This window comes from Gymnodraco acuticeps, unplaced genomic scaffold (assembly GCF_902827175.1).
Source record: "Gymnodraco acuticeps unplaced genomic scaffold, fGymAcu1.1, whole genome shotgun sequence".
Lineage (NCBI taxonomy): Eukaryota > Metazoa > Chordata > Actinopteri > Perciformes > Bathydraconidae > Gymnodraco > Gymnodraco acuticeps.
The window spans coordinates 6,115,452-6,135,482 of record NW_022989768.1 but is presented as its reverse complement, the minus strand read 5'-3'; the positions used below and the strand labels follow the sequence as shown (position 1 = coordinate 6,135,482).

At 40.4% G+C, this 20,031-nt stretch overlaps 1 protein-coding gene across 13 annotated transcripts in view; it reads right to left on the bottom strand.

The window, feature by feature from the left end:
* The window catches only part of sox6 (SRY-box transcription factor 6), a 129,546-nt gene that overhangs the window by 51,620 nt on the left and 57,895 nt on the right, over positions 1-20,031 (bottom strand). For 11 of the 13 annotated variants that reach the window (XM_034217729.1, XM_034217789.1, XM_034217744.1 and 8 more), the window contains 3 exons: positions 12,225-12,314; positions 2,403-2,575; positions 734-802 (listed from right to left, as the gene is read on the bottom strand). In XM_034217729.1, the coding sequence (XP_034073620.1) occupies positions 734-802; positions 2,403-2,575; positions 12,225-12,314 (332 nt within the window). The remainder of the gene's footprint in view (positions 1-733; positions 803-2,402; positions 2,576-12,224; positions 12,315-20,031) is intronic. The other 2 variants (XM_034217799.1, XM_034217810.1) reach the window with 1 other exon arrangement.

The following is a 20,031-nucleotide window of genomic DNA, read 5'->3' as shown; positions in this document are numbered from 1 at the left end:
AAGCACACCCAGCAGGATAACGTTAGCTTCACGCAGGCAGCCAGGCTCACAGCCTTGACCGCTGCCAGGATAACCCTGTACCGTCTGACCATGGCCAGCTACAGGCTGCATGGGTGGTCTCTCATTACAACGCTATGCACTGTATCACATAGGGTGCACACAAAAACACACACACTAATGAGAATGATAATGTCTGTGAGATGCTTGAATCAATACACAAATGAAGGACCTTTAGGAAGTAAAAAAGCTGTACATCATAATGATAATGTACATTTCAGAAGCCCAGTGCTGTGAAAGCAGGCCACGTCGCCCTGCTGGGACTGACTTGCTTCAGAGGCATTTACCAGCCTCTTTCATGTCCCCCACCTCCAGGCTCTCCTCCAACAGGACTCATTAGCTGTTGTTTCCCCCCTCCTCCCTCACCTTTTTTTTTTGTTCATTAAGATGTGCTAATTATTCTCCTCCATATTTTAAAGCCCTCCCGATTACCAACAGGCAATTAACATTTGATGAGAGTGATGAATGTTAGTGTGACACAAGAATTACAGATAAAAAGACAAGACGTTTCAGAAAAGATGAGAAGGAGAGGCTTACAGTATTTTGCAATGATATTTACTTCAATGTCTAATCTTATTGATCTGTGATTTTAAATCCAGACATGTGGTGCATGGTGACAGTGGTGGTGCGAAGAAGTGCGAGGTGTTAGAAGGCCAACATAAACACTTTCACTGACCTGGATCTGTTGCTGGAGGAGGTTGATTTTGTGCTGCTGCTGCAGAAGCTGCTGCTGTTGTCTTGCAATCTATTTGGAAACAGAAGTAAAGAAAACAATTAAATGAATGAGAAAATCAAGAACAAAAAATCTCCTTTTTTGTATAACATTAAATACGATAGAAACTGTGATGCAACGGCAGGTACACCATGAGACAAACTGCTACATTTTAGTACGTGTATTCAGACTATTTTAAATGAATAGTTACACTGAAAATAATGGATACTAGAATGTAGCAGATTAATAATGGAGGATAATATAACGTTTATTTTTTATTCTGACAAAAAAACATTCCTAATGAACTGAGTTGAACTGCACAGTCGAAATTAGTGGTGAAAATAATAAATGATTTAGAGGAAAGACGAATGTGGTTATGATGTACGGGTGACGGGGGTCCCTGCCGCCCCTGAGTGACGAGCGGCCACACCGCAATCCTTCTAATCCCAGTAGTCCCCCTTTCTACATGCCCACTTCATTGAGCATGACAACCTAGTTTTAAGTGTCATTTAATTTTCATTTTTAAATATAATTACAAAGTGTTCACTGTAAGATATCGGTCGTCTGCAAATGTGTCAAGATTAATTTGTGCTGGCTTCCTCACAAGTGTCAACAGTTAATTACTGTGTTGTATCTTGATGGCTTGATGACATACTGGCTCTCAGCGGGCTCCCTCTCTCCCCCTATCACTCTATCTCTCTCTTCCATATTATTAATGTTTTTCCATTTTGAAATAAGATCAAATAATAACATATCTTATATCACTGTTCATTTATGCTGCAATGTCCACAAAGTCTACCAGTTGAGTGTAGTTTGCAAATGAACATCATCGATCGAAAAATAAATCAATACTGTTAATGTATTATTAGTGTACTATGACCAAATGCATCACTCCAAGGTATATGGTCTATCTTTTCATTTACCACGGGAAGGTCTGAGAGTGTGCTGAGAAAACTCTGAGTGAACTCCTTGCTGATAATTGACTCATAGCCATTAGGGTGGCTGGTGATAATAAAAGTGTCGCCCGTGTGGATAGTTTGTGTCCTTATTTCTTCCCAGACATTAACACACTTCATGGCCTCTGCTAATTTGCTGATTTGTACAATATGGCTCATTGGCCTGATTTGTGCTGCAAATCTAATGCCAGGCTTGTTCTAATAGGAGTCGATTTATAAGATATAGAGGACTTCCATGTTTAATATAACGTTACATTTGCACATTCCCTCGCATTTGTTAGTACAAGTCATAATAACATTTTTCCGAGCACGCAGCATAAATGTGGGCGAAAGAGCATGACAGAAATATCTGAAGTTATGTAGAATATAAAATGTGTTAAATCTAATATTCCAAATTCTAAAGGAGAAAGATTTTATTGGCATATTTCAGGCATGAAATGTAATAGAGTCAAGTGACAAGCTTTTTAAAATGATTTAACAGGGTTTATTATAGAGATGAAATGGGAAACAGAGTAAACAAGTGAAAGGAGGAAGGGTGTGGAATGAATATTTTAAATAGTAATGAAGAAAGGAAGGGAAGAAAATATGTGCGAAATATGAATATGGTGAAAAGGAAAAGGCTAATAGCTGGAGTGCAACGGGAGATACTCTGGAAAAGGTAAACAGTGAGCAGTTACCTGTTCCTGCTGCTGACGAGCTAACTCCATTTGCTGCCTCTGTTTCTCCATCTGTGAGGCGGCAAACTTCTTCTGTTCGTCGTGGGCAGCCAGGAGCTGCTCTCGCAGGCTAATCAGCTGGGCGATCATTGTAGAGAGCTGGTGTTCCTTTTCTGCCAGGCTCTCTGGAGTTCCTAGTGAGGGAATACAGAGAACGATGTCAGGGGTGAAAAGGAACAATTGGGAAAAAGGTGACAGCCTGAGTCATAAATATAGAGATAGGTTTGCGCTAGGTATACCTGAAAAAAAAAAGAAATACTAAAAAGGTTTCATAGTGGCCTAAACAACAAAAACAGGGTTGACGAATGTGTTTAAAAAAAAGCTTGCAATAAGCATTGGTCATTATAAACTACTGCATTTAGAAAAGTGACCATGCTGCACAAGCCGATCATCATATTGTGCTATAGTGCCAAACACAATATATCGTACAAAGAAAACCATAGAGGCAGCAACCAACTGGAGTGAATTCACTAGAAAGTGTTAAGGTCACACACAGCCTGGAGATATATCTACTTAGTGTAGCTAGTGTTCACCGCTTTCACACGAAGAAAGGGAAGGAATTGTTCCCGGCATATAGACAAAGAGCTGCAGGGAGCTGTCAAACTGAGATGACAGCTTATGTCAGACTTCCAGGCGTGAATATAAAGAAAAGTGTTAAGAGTCAGTGTAAAACAAATACAACATTTCTTTATTGTATGGCAATTCTTGAAAGCTATTACAGAAGGAACAAAATAAAACGGTTGTTCATATTTGGCAAAAAACGCACCAAAAAGGATGTTTAACCACCAAATGTGCTCTGAATGCACTATAACTACGTATAAGGAGAACTGAACAATGCATTCTTTATTTGTATTATCTTTGTAGCTACTGTATGCATAATTGAAAAATATAAAAGCAATGATAGACCAATAGGCTTACTTCTCTGTACAGCCACATGTCCACACTGTGTGATAGAGAGAGAGCGGCTCCGCTGCACTGCTCTCTCCCTGCGTCTAATCAATGCTAAGTGATCCTACCATTGACTTACACCGCCAACATAATTGCCAGTGAGAGGCTAGACAGTAACTCACTCTCCTCCCACTGCACTCCTGTGTGACAAGCTGATCTGGGAGAACATACCAAAAAGAAAAAAAGAGCCGGGAAAACCGACAGAAGACACAGAAAGAGGGAGAGACAGTAAGAGGGAGAAGGATAAAAGGATAGAGATCCAGATAACAGTACAGTGAAGATTGGCCTGGTGCCAGCAGGAGCTGAATTCTTTCCTGGGTGTCTTCCTCTCGTCTCTGGCCACATCTGTCTTGAGTTTCTCCGAGAGCTCCCTGGGGCCCTCTCCACTCAAACTATTTTAATTTGACTAAACACCTGATTTATTTTATCTCTCCGATGAGGAAAGCCGTTTGTCTTAATAGGGCTTGTCAACCTCCAGAACCCATTCAGGGCAATTTACTGGCAGGCTTGTCTGAACCTCGGTTCGCCCCGCTCTGCCTCCGCTGCCTGCTGCAATGGAAGAGAGCTGCAATTCTCCATTTATCCTCCTAAGGAAAAAAAAGCACCTTAAAGCAGCTATTCATTGGGCCAGTGTTCAGTTTCTAAGGCCTGAATTGACTTCTTATTCACCCGACTACACTGAATGGCTTATCTGTAAAATTGATACAATCAGCACCAATTTTATTAACCTTTGGCTGTGTCCATGAACGAGCTGCCTTTTACAGGTCACTAGCAAGATACATCGGTCGTTGTCACAATAAATCACGGCTATCAATACTGTGGGAGGGAAGAGCGAGGGACTAAAGAAAAAACATAAAGAAAGACAGGAAGGGAGAAAGTAAGAACAGAGAAAGAAAATTCCCATCCAGATGAAGATGATGGCCATCATGCCTTCAGGGCAGCATAGATGACCTTGAGTTGGAAACTAAACATCTGGACTCACTGACGCCCTCTCAGCCTTCGTACACATTTCTGAAGATCACTCACTAGTTTTAAAGTATCAACACTGTGGAAAAAAGATTGAAAAAACTGAATAAACAGCACATATATGTTGTGGTTGTGTGCATTTCTGTGCAGGCAGACTGGTGCTAAGTGTCCAGAGAAGGAATATAAACAGAATAGTGTGAAGAGCTTCGTCTTGCTCCAACACCAAAAGAATACTAACAGAGGGCTCTTTGTTTTGATGTTGAGCTAAACTATGAAAAGTCTACATTGTCCTCTGTATTGCAATTTGGGCTACAAGTGAAAATTGTAATAAAACGTTTTGGGCATCTAAATATGAAAAGCTGGTTGGAGAATTTTAACATCAAGACATCCAAACTTAGCAGAAAAACAGGCGCATATGTTTTTTGTAAGGGGGTTGGTGCAAAAATCTCTTTCTTCCTGCTTTAAATTATGGATCAGCTTTAAAATGCGGATAAAACTTTTATTGGGTGGTTCAGAAAAGGAGAGTTGTGGTCTGTGTCTGACCAGCCTGCTGACAAAAGAGGCAGTTTCCTGCATATTGCATGGCTTTTAACAGCAGTGGGGCTGGGGTCTGCCCGTTAACATGTCTCCTCACATTGCACTTCCGACGGCAGACAGACAGCCCAAAGATGCCTTGGCGCTACATAAACCCAAGCAGTCGGCCCAGACCTAACATGTTGTGACATCCTCCTGTTAGATGACTGAAGCCCAGTAGGACAATACCAGCCTGACACAGGAAGAGGATCCCAGGAGTGAGCGGTCAAGCTGTGCTGGTGCTTTTCTTGTTTTTTTTCTCAGGCCACCGTGTCAACTTCAGCTATGTTAGATTGACACATAGGAAGAGGAGGAGACCGTAAAGCAGTTTTGTTCACTCTCAACGCATTCAGCCTTCACCTTTTGAGATTCCTTCCTCTTTTAAATGCCACAAAGTAGGGCAGAAAACATCAACGACGGGTGACTAAATAAATGATAAGAGGAAAACAAGCAGAGCCATGGTTGCTTGGGGAGGGCTGGGGGTATTTGAGCCTTGGGGTCTTTGGATAAAAGGCACTTTGTAGGGGTGCGATTTGTTCTGTCCAATACCCACATCTCCCTCTCTCTTGGCTCCCTCCTCTCTGCTCTAATCAAGCAGTCTCTAATTTGGGTTCCAAGACCAGTACCGGGGAAAAAGAAGGAGGCTTGTTACTTTGAAGAGTCCCGAGTGAATAACACAGATAAAAGATTCAGGCACAAAAAGAGAAGAAAAGCGAGGGAGGGTGAGGGTGAAAAGGGGGGAAATCACAAGGCACCCTATTCTCTTCCCTTCCTTTGGTTAAGACAGCTGAGCCATTATGAGCAGATCTGAATTGAGTTTTTAGCGCCAGAAGACTGGAAATTCTTTGTCTCTCTATCAGTCAGCTTTTGTGGATGCTTCCATATGCTGCAAGCCCATCCTAAGTAAATTAAGACTTGTTTAAATGCTCCAAATGTACCAAGTTGGATCCACAGACCGCACATGACTTGAATGCCTTGTGAGCTAAGGCTCTCTCTCTGCTCTCCTAAAGTGTGTGGGAATCTAGACACGACAGATGTGTGTTGCGTGCTCCTCCAATCGATAAAAGGCTCATGCCTCTCAGTAAATGCATACGTATGTGAACTACGCGGTAGTGTGACCCTGTTTTTCTGTAAAACACAAAGAGCCAATTGAGTTGCATCTATTGGTATTTATTTTCTGTTCAAAATAGAAAGATTTTTCTGTTCACATACCTTTCTTCAAAACCATAAACCAATTCAACAACCGCATGAAAGCAAGCACACCCCTGTACCAAATTCACTTTTGTGATATTGAATATGATAAGGTTTTGTGCGTTGGTCAGAGTAAAATGTCATATTGAACATTTAGTATGGCAGAAAACCAAGCTAAAATAACAAGAGCTGGGTTTATGGTATCCTTACGCTTTTAACAGCTATATACACTTGTTCAACCATATGTGTTTCCAGTTATATGGTGTTAACGCGTCTCCATGCCCTACAACCGAGACAATATGAGCAACAGCTGTTTTACCTGGCTCGCTGCCTCTGCCATGATATAAAAGCTGTTAATCTTGCCAATAAAACCCCATTAACAAGCATGAGCATTGACTCACAAGCACGTGTCATCCACTGGCAGCAATGATCCTCAGTCCATATGCTTTCATATAATGTATGAACCTTTATTCTGAGACACTGCCCATTTTCTTGTTAAAGAAAAAGTCAGATCTTGTCAAAGGTTTAAAATCATAACAATGGATGTGCTTGAGACTTGTGAAAGCTTTTAACTTGCTAATGGCAGACTGCGACTATACTTTTCCAACAGCATTTCTATATGTCTATCTGTATGTGTGTGCACATGGATTTGAGTATTGACAGATAGGACTTTAAGACTTTTATAGAATTAAGTAAATTGGTCAGTCGAGGTCTAGTTTTTTTAAATGAAAATCTGATTGGCATACGGAGAGGTTATTAAGAAAAGCACACTTCATCTACTGTGGTGTTACCGTTCATGCCGAACATTGAAGGAGACTAATAGTTTGATGATAGCAGAAGCCTCACTCTTCAGTATAATTATGCTAATGTTTAAGCTCCAGCACTTCACTGTCTACCCATGACACTGGACAAGGTACTTCATCAAAGCCAAGATCGAGGCTCGACCTGAACATATTGCTCCACAGGGAATGCCACTGACCCTGAAATTTACTCTGGGGACAAAAAATAATTCTACACAAAAACTTTACTTCTGGTCTTTCATTTATTGAATAAATGATTCTTTCAATCTATAATACAGTGCCACAAACCATGGATCCTGCCGCCATGCACGTTGTTGTACTTATGCAAGGCAGTTAATAAGATGACAGAAAAACAAAGTCCAATCCTTATATTCATCTTTTCTGATTTGATGGCAATGAGTCTCACCCGTGTGCCCTTAAAATAAAAAAAAATTCAAGGCCCCTCTCATACAAAGCGCTTTAAGTCTGGAAGAGAGTGATCAAGGCAACAGCTACAGTAACTGTCTGCAAAACCTTGGAGGTGAATGAGTTAGATGATAACTCTGTATTTTCACAAAACATGTATTCATCGGTCTTACCTATACAGCGGATAAGAATTAAATATAAGAAAAAACGTCAAATGACTGCTAAACAAAAAACTCAAAGACATGTATTTTGCATGAAAGTACAACAAGCAATACAAATAAAGACCTTTCAATTAAATATCCAGATTAAATATCCAGACAAATACTCTACACTGTAAAATGTATGTTAAAATAGCTACATCTTTGGTATTAATATTATATTTACAATATTTATATTTCTGATTACATTTCATGTTAGAATATGTAAAGTAACTTTAGAATTATTCATACAAAACACTGTTGTAAATTTGCCATAAATGACGTAAAAAAAATTCTTAGTCGAGAATGAAAGCCCTGAAAGTTGTACACAGTTTCTTACAGAATTGTAATGTAAAAGTGTCCATGCATATTTAGTATGAATGAGATTTACCTTAAAATTAATATTCTACATTTCACCGTGTGGAAATTAATTGTGGAATTAGAGTGTGAGGTTTTACGTGGAATCATCAGTCAGAATTTATTTGGACTGTAATGTGTGATTTCTCTTTAAAAGAAAATAGGATTATAGTGTGAGGGGGAAAAAGGAGGCTGAGCTTGCAATTCAAGAGGTCTCATAAGAAATGTGAAAGTAACTGATTGATATCTGAAAAACTCCCTTTGCTAACTTGCATGCACTTTTATTCAGATGTTGTTTGCATCTGTTTCGAGTGAATTATATCTTCATATCTAAATGTCGTCTTCATTAACATACTTAGTATTAACATTTGCTTTACTGTGGAACAGCTGATCAATCTTTTAGGGGAGTTTGTCTTAAATAAATGACAGGTGTGTTTTTGTCAGCTCCGTAAATGTTTTACATTATTTTCAAATGAAAACAGTAGTAGTACGCTTGTTTCCATGAAATGTATTATACAATTTTAAAAGTCATTAGTTAAACAAACCATGACAAACCACTGAAATATAATTCAAAACACAAATAGAGAACCCTATCACGCAAACCCACATACACTAGCACAGCAGTTCCCTTTTTACCTCCATTGCCACAAGCTAAATTCCTCAATTCATTAGAGGAGAAAAACACACAGTCCAACACTCTCATACATTCATCTGGCAAATGTGGCCTGAGGAATAATGATTTACTGTGGCTCATATTTCACCTGAGTGCACAGGGCAAACAGTTGACTGAAGTGTTGTGGAGAAAATGCTAACTGAGGCATTTTTGACTGGAGCAACTGGACAGATACTGTTTTGTGCTGTTTGTGTGAATGTTTTTGTATGTTGAATAAACATTATATACATAATATTTATATACAGTGTGTTGTAAAAACACACCATTATTTTACTACTAAGCTCTTCATTTCAGTGTCAGCAAAAATGTGTGCACCAACATTGTGCTGTGCATCTCCAGTGGCATCAAAACCTCACTATATGGAAGCCATTACAGTAGGAATAAAGTTTCATTTTAAAGTGAATAATCATGTTTTGAAGCCAACCCTCATGGCTGAACAATATGGGCTCTGTGTTCACACAGTGGACTCCTTTCTGTGAGTGCAGGAGTAAAGCCAGCACAGGTAGGGCCAGCATCAAATCAGTCTCAGCTGCCGCCCTGCCCTGCCCTGTGTTCTCCTCCTAAACAGCTTCCACTTATCTGCCTGCCACAGGACTGTCTGCGTGCACTCGACCACTGTCATGTGGACACCATTCTCAAATTGATTGTGACAGTGCAAGAGCCTCGATTTTTCTGCTTCAGAATTCAAGCTGCCATATCAACACTAGTGTACAATGTTAAGCATTTTTCTTATTTTAATATTTTTTGCAAATTCCTAGAGAATGAATACAGCTTGTGTTCCAATTTAGTAACCACGTTTTTTTCTTCATGTTTAGTTAATGCTTGAGCATTTGGCTTCTTTTTATTTTCTCCCAATGGGGGTCCGGGAAACTGGCACTCAGCAGGGAAACTTAAACAGCTCTGTTGAGTATGAGGCTCAAATACCCTGCACATAGCAAGCATGCAACAGAGAGCAACCTTATCTGCCTTAGGACGCTGTGTACTATATTTGTATGCATTTGACACATGCATGCATGTATATATATATATATATATATATATATATATATATATATGTACATATATACACAGGGATATAATGATTGTACGTCTCCTAAATCATGTGTAAAATGGGGGCTTTGCATCTCTTTGAGGTTTATAATTGTAAATGTCTAAGTACCCGTCTAAAATCTTTTTTTCTCTACTCCTTCCACCTTGCCTGCCATTATCTGCTACTTTCTGTGGTTTGGAGCCCTTCCAGCCGGCCTCCCTTTCTTGCTCTGTGGTTTTGTTCAGGAGATTTCATCTCCCTCCTTCATCGTTCCAGCAGATTGACAGCTAAGCTCAGGTATGAAAACAAACAGTTAGCTCTGGAATTGACTGGTGAAAAGAAATCCGCCACTAATGCTCCTTCGCAAGCTCTCCTTTTTGCATTCCCTGCTGATGCTAAGCCCTAACAGCATACAAGAAAAGGCAGATGGAGATTTGAGATCATTAACCCTTAATAACACCATCTACATGTCTGGTTTAAGCACACAGCCTCTACTGGATTACTACGATTGTTTCTACTGACTGTAGAAGCTAAAGTATGTCTTTACCTCGGAAGCAGCACATTATGTAGACAAACACCCACATGACAATAAGCTATAATTATAGATGTGTCATCTGTAAGAGGTAAATGGTTGGTTGGGTGTTACAGACTTTGAAAGCAAATCTCTGATGTTGATACTATTGTTTTGTTTTGTTTATTGTACGTGTGTGTTCATCTCAACGGGATAAAGTATTCAGGGCATGTTTGAACACAACTGCAGTTAAAGAATGTCTTTCTTTTCATGGGTAAAAGCCCCAGGACAAATTCTGTCACACCTATTGTTTTTCATTTATGTATGTTTCCTAAGAGCAAGACTACTGTAAATGAGTTCCTCGCCAGACAAATTCCACCACTTGCCTCTGCGATTACACAATTACTTAAAGGTTTTAGTGGCACAATGTCAAAAGGTAGCCTATAAGGTGAACAGTATAATTAGTGAAGGAATTGGTGAGCGATAAGCACAGAATACACAAGGCAGTTGTGCCACTACTGTAGTCTTTATCTGCATGTCAGCCTTTATTCGTACTTTCTTTCATTTATTTGAAACCTACAGGCATGTTTGTCTTTTGTACTGATTTTAACCTAACAATTAATTGAACCTCTGATTCATCATAACACTTTAGATCTTAATCATAAGGTGGTTTTAAGCAAGGTACCTTTGTTTGTGTTTTAATTAGGCGGACCTTGTGCGTCTCCAACCCTGGGCTCCTTTTTAATTGCCCGTATTTACATCAGGCAGACATCAAACGCAGAGAGAGAGAGACATTTGTAAGGGGGAGCACAAAGCAGCCCTTTGAAATGTCTACAGTCATATGAAATGGCATGCTAATTAAAATCTAAGGCTGTCACTGTGATAGGAGAAGCATTTATATTTGTAACTGTGGTGTATAGACTGTCTCCATAACTCATCAACAGACAGAGGCCATAGTGTTTATTATCAGACTCCCTACCTGTTTACAGACCACCAAGTAACCTTCCCGTTCCCATTCATCAAACAGCAGAAATGCCCTGCCTGTAATTTAACAGACCGGCTTTCAAAAGGCTAAATCATTTAAAACATTTTACTCATTGCACTTTGATCTACAGTGGCATACAACATACTAGGGCAGGTACAATGAATCTAGTTTACCAAGCAATGATTTATCCTTCAGTTCATTAAGGTTATTGCCAATAAATAAACGTATTAGAACATTCAACAGCCTTTTTCCCCTCTCCTCTGTAATTCCATAATTAAAACCAAACACAGTTTTATTTATGTATGTCACCCGTGTTTTTAAAAATAAACAATTTAGCAAAATGAACAGAGTTACCTGTGCAGTGAAATGTGCTTTCTTAATTGATTTGTGAAGAGTCTTCATGAAATGTTGATAATAAAAGATATGAGTATGTTATCAACAGTTCAAATATTTATATTGAAAGCAGTGAGTGAGGGAGAGTGAGCGAGCCAGTGACAGCCTGCTGTTATCAGCCAGCTGTTATTGTGCTTCGCCGTGCTGTATAAGCACACACGCTCTCAGTAACAGTCAGTGCTAAGAACTGAGCAGCGGCCCTGCCCATCCTCGGCCCACCTTCATAAACAGAGATTTTGGGGGAGTGCTGAGTTGCGCTTTGCCGTGCCGCAATTGATACGCTGCGCAGGGCGTTCACTGTCGGAGTCAAGACATTCCACTCAAACGCAGACTCACCGAGGAGACGACTCTGTGCGTCACCGTCTCCTCTCCTCTCTTAACGGCTTCTCTCCTCTCAGCCCAGCCGTGCTCTGTTTACATCAAGCACACTTTGGGTTCAACAATTACCAGAGCGGCATGAACGCACTGCATGTGCCAGAGTAGAGACGCTACACACAGAGCCTCAGAATGAGTCCAAATGGGCTGCAATTTTGAAGACGGTACTTTGGACAGAGTTGGGCATTCCCAAAAAAAAGAAAAAGGAGGAGAGAAATGAATGAGGAGGGCAGCCAAAGGCCTTTGTTTTAATTCAGAGTACAAGGCTGTGTCTGAGATTATACAGTACATAGATTATGTATGTATGTTTGATAGGAATGCGTGATTTGCTAACACAGTTTAAACTTGTGTTTGGGTGTTGCAGTCCTTGTACTCCTACCTTTTACTTCTGCCAGCAGTTCACTGGTGTTGAGACTCTCCATCTTCTCTTTCCACTCTTTAGAAAGAAGTGCCTCCATGCATGAGGGATCTTTAATACAAAAGAAGAAGAAAATGGTACTTATTTGAATAAAAAGAAAAAGTGAAGTACCTGTTTGGATTTAATTGTTTTTTATGATAAAGGAATAATGTATATTCAGTTTTTTTAGTTTGTTATAAATCTCTAAATCTATTCACCTAAATGGAAATGAGAAGGAGTCAGTGTATCACACGAAAGCGTATTTTACTTGATGGTATTGCGAACATTAAAAGAGACTCGACAGAGATGAGCTAAGGGAGGAGGGAGGAGGGGAGCAGGCATTGTGGGGATAGCATAAGGGTAGAGACGCACATTAAGCGGGAGGCAAGGAGTGAGACTGGCTACGTCCGCGCATTCGTTTAGCTGCCAATGATGAAAACAATTAACATTTGTCCAGCAGACAATGAATCAGAGGAGGAATGGCTGCAATCTGCCATGCTGTCGCTGGGGCAGCTGATAAAGAACACACTGGGCCGGCTGACCCAGGCCTTCACCGTCCTTGCACTGCTTAGGGGTCAGCCTGTTCTCATCAAACACCAGCAGCACCAGCTAGCCTCCAACCCTTCCACCCCTCCACCTTGAGACACTGTCTCTTCAAACTGCCTCCGATCTGAACCATACAGTATCATCATAAGACATGCAGCGTAAAGTCCTTTAGAATCTTATAGTAAAAATGTATTATTGGATAGCAAATCATATGCTGTCTAAAAATATGTGCTGATTTCTTTAAAAAATGTCTCCAGGTTTCAAATAGTCCCTCAGGATATAGGAAATGTTCTGAATTTGGAGCAAAATACAAAACCAAAGCAGACACACTAATTATTACCACAAAGTCCCGGGGCACCATAATGAATAGTCTGACCACATATCTAACAGTGGCTCCTTTATGAACACACTTCTGGTTAAAAAAAAGACACAATTCAGAAGCATGTTAATGTTAAATGTAGTTGTCATGTGTTTTTGGTTCCAAGTTGCACATAATTGTAAAAATCTGAGAAACAGAGAGGCAGACTGAGGGGGGCCCATCACATGCTGTATTCTGAACTCTTCCCATTTCACCATTATCGTCCTTGACATCAAACACAGAGGAGAGTTGTACAGTTAAGAATGTATACAACTGTTGTTTCCTTTTATCTCTTGCACAAAACCAAACACTGTTGTTCCCTTTGACAAACACAGTGACTTCAGAGGATCTGGGAGTAACGGGGAGTAACGGGGGGTCAGCAGTTCTTGTTGCCTTGTTTAAGGATGGCTTTCAGAGAGATCAAGCAGAGTGACCATTTTGTTTGATTGTCCACTTCCTCCAATGTGATGGGGGTCGACAGGACATCTTCAACTGAGGGTCATTATAACATTACTTCTGCTTTATTGACTTTCCAATTCCCAACTCACAGTTTGTCCCCTTGACCCTAAGCGAGGGAGAAAGAAAAGGCAGTGTGTGTTGTGTATGTTTGTGTTAACTCCCTCCATGGCACAAAGATCACATAACTTAAAACAGGGGTTAGGGGCAGTGGGAGGGGGTAGCAGAGCTCAACGCTTCTTCCCTGCGCCTCACCCCTGGGTGAGACAGCTTCCTCTCCCAGAACAACACACTCCCTTCGAATCATAATCCTTTTAAAGACAGAAAAATATCAGGGCATGACATGTTCTCCCCTAAAGCACAGAAAAGGCTTATTTTATAAGTGGTGTAAAGGGGAATTAAATAAACACATGGAGCATATGTTAATATGAACACATATGCTCCCTCTCATACACAAACACCCACACATACGTAAACACACACACACACACTTTCATCGCAGATGCTGCTCCAGCACTTGATCATTAAGGAATGCACCAACTGTTGGAGATAATGTGGTGCCAGCTTCCATTCTACTCCAGTCCTCCCCCTTCTTTCCACCTCCCTCCCAGGAGAGCTGCCGCTCCCTCACTTCTCCATCCCCTCCGCCGGGCCAGACGCAACCTGCCAAGTCCTCCAACAGGAGAGAATACAGCTGGAATGCACCGCTGTCCTCCCTGCCTTCCACCTGGGAGAGGTGAATAATGACCTGGATTAGTCTATAAAATAACTCTCAAACCTCTTTCAGTGTTCGAACAGCGTGGACAAAACAGGCAACCAAAAATGGATTTGGTGAAAGCAGAGCAACTTTAGCGCAGGCGTGCTGGAGGACAATAGTAAATGAGTCAGATGTCTGGCTTTTTTCAAAACACCCTTCCACAACCTATTTTTTCAAAAGAATTTAGATTAATCGGAGGAATGCTATTTCAGTTTATAAAATGCCTGCCTGTTCTTTCTAGATAAATTATAAATGCCAATAGAAAACACTGGTTAGTATCAACATAGTAATTACTGTCAGGTTTTGACACAGAGAATGTTATAAAATGGTACATACTGTATTCACCATAAAATAACAAATTACTTCAAATTGTTATCTTAAAGGTTTAGATAAGTCCTATTTCACTGGATATGAAATGCTAATGGGTTTGAAAGGCAAACATAGTTATTAAAGACAGAGCAGAACTTCTGAAGTTTTTAGTGTTGGAAGAGGAAGAGTTTGCTGCTCTTGTCCTTTCAAAGTAGGACATTACAATCTGGGGAATTAGCTTAAACAAGAGAAGAGTCCAGTGAGTTTATTTTTATTTTCCTATGGGGGCTCTTAAATCTCTCGCACCCCCACCCCTTCCATTTCTTTCCCTCCCCCTCTCGAGATAAAATGCTCTGTGGCTGGGGAGCAGGCCATTCAGCTGGGATGAGAATGGAATGAAAACAATAGCCCTTATCAGGCTCTTATTTACATTTTCCCAGCGTCCCTGCAGTAGACAGCTTGGCTTGTCACCAAGCCCAGATCGCCCCACTGGACCCGGACCAACTTCCTCCAGCCCCAGCGATTCCAATGGTCCCTATGGACCCTCGCCTGGCAGAGACCCCCTCCACTCTGCAGCTCGCACAGATAGCAACATACAAGACAAAACTATTGGAGTGTGTGTCCAAGACGTGTTCCCATTGAGAGGGGAATGGTTTCTGGACTACTAAGCCCATCTGGGTCTCATTGTCTCTTCTCTAGGGCTGGGGCCGTATAGCTGGAAAAATACCCTGAACCCTTTCCTAGAGAATTTTTGAAGCTTTTCCAAGTGGCACAGAAGAAAGTGAATAGTGAACGCTGGTTTATTACTGCCAAATTCAATATGTTTATCTTCTATCAGTGCTGTCATCTGTGGTATAGAGCTTTCCTGTGCAGGTATTCTGTGATCTTATTGATGTGGGTGAACAGGCGCAGGGATTGAGACACCTTAAGCCCAGATGAGTTGGCTAGATAAGGCTACAGCATTTTTTTTGTTTTACTGTATAAAAAAGCTAATGATCCTCATAAATCTCAACAAAGGAATGTTTCTTGGTTGATGTGTGACATAAACAAAGCTTTCAGCACCTGGCAGTCAGTGCTGCCAGAATATTGTGTTCAGTATAAACCACAGAAGTGAAGCTAAGAGGCAGGTTAACATTAACTGTCTGTCCTGACAGTGTTGAAGGTAAATTGATTACCCTCTCATATTTCTTACATGCCCCTGCTGTTGTTACCCTTTGGTGTTTTAATGCACTAGCTAATAATGAGAATTTGTTTTTTTATTGTTCACACACATTTTATTAAATTGAGTGGTAGTTAGCTATAAATGCCTGTGGCTTGAGATGAAAAATAGGGGAAAGTCGTTTGCTTTTTTATGTTTTATAGCTGCCCTAAACAGAGTAATTCATTCAAACTATGAACGCAAACTGTAGAAAAGCTCAAATCACTGAGTGGAAAACCAAATAGATAAATAAATGAAGCCACAAACATATCAAATCTTGTCACTAGGGAATTGGATGGGACAGTAATAAAGCAGACCTTGAAAATAATGACAAACACATTTTTAAATGGCTCTTCAGATTGCCATAGAGATATGAAGAGTGTTTATTGAAGTTTGCAAATATACCAGCACTGTTTGGCAAAAATGGCCATCTTTAGTTTGACACAGCAATGTTTTTAATCTCCTAAACAGTTTATTTTACTAAATTTCTTGAAACACGTCATCATGTTTCAAAAGGCTGTGCCTGCCTCAAAGCACACAAATGGTTTGTTACAACGTGCAGCAGTTGGTGTTTTATTACTCTGTGTTGTCAGCAATGAAATCGTTTCAACTGTCTGCCACCACATTCTGAGCCTCTCTGCGCTCTGCGTGCACTATCCTCCCGGGACGAAAGATGATACTTATGTTTGAGTGTTTGTTGTGTTGGAAAGCCGTTCGCAGAAAAAGGAGGGCTATCTAGAAGAGTCAAATTAGCCATAAGTCATGGATAACAGAGTAAGAGACCTCCCCTTTAGCATTGGCCTTGTTTATCAGTTGTCCCAGCCTCAAGGGAAACGTGTAATTACCAAATCAATGATCAACTGACACTGACCATATAAATAATTTCCTGCCCAGAATGAAGAGGCCCACAGCGTGAGGCAAATAGGGATACAGTGCTATGTGCAGTTATGGAGGAGCCGAGGGGGATTTAAACTCTCTAAAAATGATTCAGCTTGAATGGAGCACATTTTCTGAAATGTATCATAATCTAGTTATAGCCAACCAAAACCCTTTCTCCTCAGAACCTTAAACTTAGCGTAGGAAAATATATATGAATGTCAATAACAAAACTGAGGAATTAACCATTTTAGAAAAATAAAGAGAGACCCTTACCAATGAGATAAAATAAAAATGTGCAACAATATAAACATTATCAGTGTTACTCCTAGATAAGATGAGCAAAATATAAGAAGAAAACAATCTATTTACGTAAAAAAAGATTACAACGACACTACCGTATAAAAGAGAACGGTATAAAACCCGATCTACCAGTGCTTATCAATACTTTAAACACGCTTTTATATGTACCAACATTACACATGCAAATTGTTGTAAATATCTCAATCTATAGAAAGTGTGGACGTGTTTTATTCTCTTAATTCCTCAAGATAAAGGTCTAATGGAGAAATAAATTGTCTAAGGAATATCCACCATTACTTAGTTTAAAAATAACAAAAATCACAGTTTAATTGCAATGATTTATACATTCATAAATTAAGCATTCATTACTTCTCTATATGGTATTAATGCTTTTATTGGTTCATCATGTAAACTGAATCATGTGATTATACATGTAAAAACTATCTGTCTAAATTCTAAAAAGACTAAGATAGACTGAAATGTGTAATGTTTTAGAAAGCTCTTACAATTATCTCCTGCATTCAGTGTAAGATACAGTACTATTTCTTTAATTGAGGCGTACGTTTCCATCTCAGAATGTCAGTCAGACAATGATAGGCTGACGTCTAATTTCCCATCAGCACTGCACTGCACGGGAAACAAATCAAAAGTCGAGGTTGATAAAAAAGAAAATGACTGTGACACACTCCAAGGAGTCTTTTGAATATCTTAATCACAGACACACTAAAAACAAGACCCCATCATCACACCAAATAAAACATAATAATTACAAGAGGCAGGCAGGGAAGTGAAATGCAGAGAGAAAACATGTTTTTGTCATTCAGCCGGTAGTCCCTGAGACAACAGCTGTTGGATGCTGCAAATACTCCTGAAGTCTCCATAATCATGGCGTTATTGAAGTGAGGACAAAAAGGGCACTAATTGCAAGGGAGCAATTGGAACGCAATAGGTTACACACCCGGGTGATGCCGCACAATGCAAACGCTAAAGAGGGAGCCGGGGGGGAAAAAACATTCTGAGCACAACAGTGCGTTGTCGCTCATTTTCAGGCAATTACCTTTCCTCGTTGTCAACAGTTTTAATAACCTCTACCATTTCTAGAAGACTTTTTGGTGCAGTAAGGTAATTCCAGTTTTTTTTAATATGTAATCACTAGTGCTGGCATGCATAAATAAAAAAGGTCCAACCATGTCAGTGTATTGTGGAGCACCTGCACCTCGCGGTGGGCTTTCTTTAACTGACACCTAATCATTATTCCACTTGGTGAACATCTCTGTTAGTCACCGATCCTCTTTGGTCATGTAAACAGCTGCTATAAATATATCGTAGGTAACATGGATGGGATGTGCTTCATCCGAGCTCGCTCCAAGACTTCCTTCTTTCTACACTTGCTGACTTATTTACTTCCATCCTAGTTTGAACATAATGCTATTATCTCAAATAGAAGTACATGCTTGCCTTCAGAAATGGTCAACATCTCTTGTTAGTCTTTACAAGGGGCTGAAGGTTATTTGTAGTGTTTCTTGATAAGCCAAAGGTCTTCCCATGAATAAGAGTCTGAGAAGCTGCTTTGTGGAAGCTGAACTCAGGGCTGATATTGGATCAACAGTCTTATACAAAGTGGTTAATAATACATTGCATTCAACACATCGGTTTTAAATTAAGTGGTTTATTTTCTTCTGCCCTTATTTTAAATGGGATAATTAGATGCAATTTGCTATTTGCTTTTTCCTGAGATAGCTAAAAGATGCTTGCCTATGTGACAACTTCTACCTTATCCTTCGCTTTTATCTGCAATGACCACCGTGTTAATCCCACAGTGTTGACCTGGCCATTCTGGGAAGCCGTATAACACAGCACACTGACCTCTCTAAATAGGACACGTGTCTATCAAGCATATATGAATTAACCATCCCCAAGAGGCTTCACCTACTGAGCTGAGCAGCATGTGACCTCTCCCAATCCATTTTACTGCGGCACTCTGTGGCAATCAGGCTTGAATTATTAAAGTGAGCAGTGAGCAATGATCAATTCACTGCGGCCCTTGCTCGCAGACTGCCCGGCCGTACTTCAGCAGAAATGACATTGAGAACACTTGAGTATGCTTCCAGACAATGCACATAAATGTGAAATATGTCAGACCCAATATGTCAATAATCATAACTGTACAGGCTGAGGCCATGTCCAGGGTAATCTTACAGAAATGCTGTTAGATGACTGTGGGGTGAGCAGGTTTTCAGCGCGGTGATTCCTCACAAATGCTTTCTTGAGAGAATGAGTGGAAGAAGTTGAGTGGAAAACAAGAGGCTGGTGTGCCGCATGCTGAGAGTGCCTATTCCTTTGTACTTTACTTTATTGAAGAAGGCCTTTGCTATTAATGTTTGTAATACATATTCTGTGCGTTATCAACTGTATGTTGACATTACTAAAGACTTCAAGGCCTTGCAGAGGGCATGGACCACAAATTACAATCGAAGCCGGCATCCCTTATCCAACCAAATGACAGAGGAGAAAACAAAAGCAAAAAAGTTTAAATAGAGAAAAAGATTGCAGGGAAGTATACTGTATGCAAGTCAAGAAACCTGGAAGGAGGAGGAGGGCAAGGAAGAAAATATCCAATCAAAACTTTGTGAGGAGCAGATGAGGAGCCAAGATAAACCAGTACTCAGAGCCCCCAAAACTGCAATCTCCCCTTAAGCCGGAGAGTGGCAGCTGGCAGAACAGCTGGTGAATAGGATTAATGTCAGAAGAATGAAATAAAACTCAACATATGTCCGAGCCTGAGGTGTTGGGACTGTGCGTGATTGTGCCCCCGATGGATGCCATGTGTGCATCTGGAAGGAGCTGCTGTGCAGCTCCGCTCTCTACCCCACAAGGTCACTTTTAAGAACTAGGACCATTAAATGCTTGGATAGCAAAATGTACTTTTCATTCCCTCTTCTCTCCCCTCCTCTGCTTCACACAGTTATCAATAAAGTGCAATAGG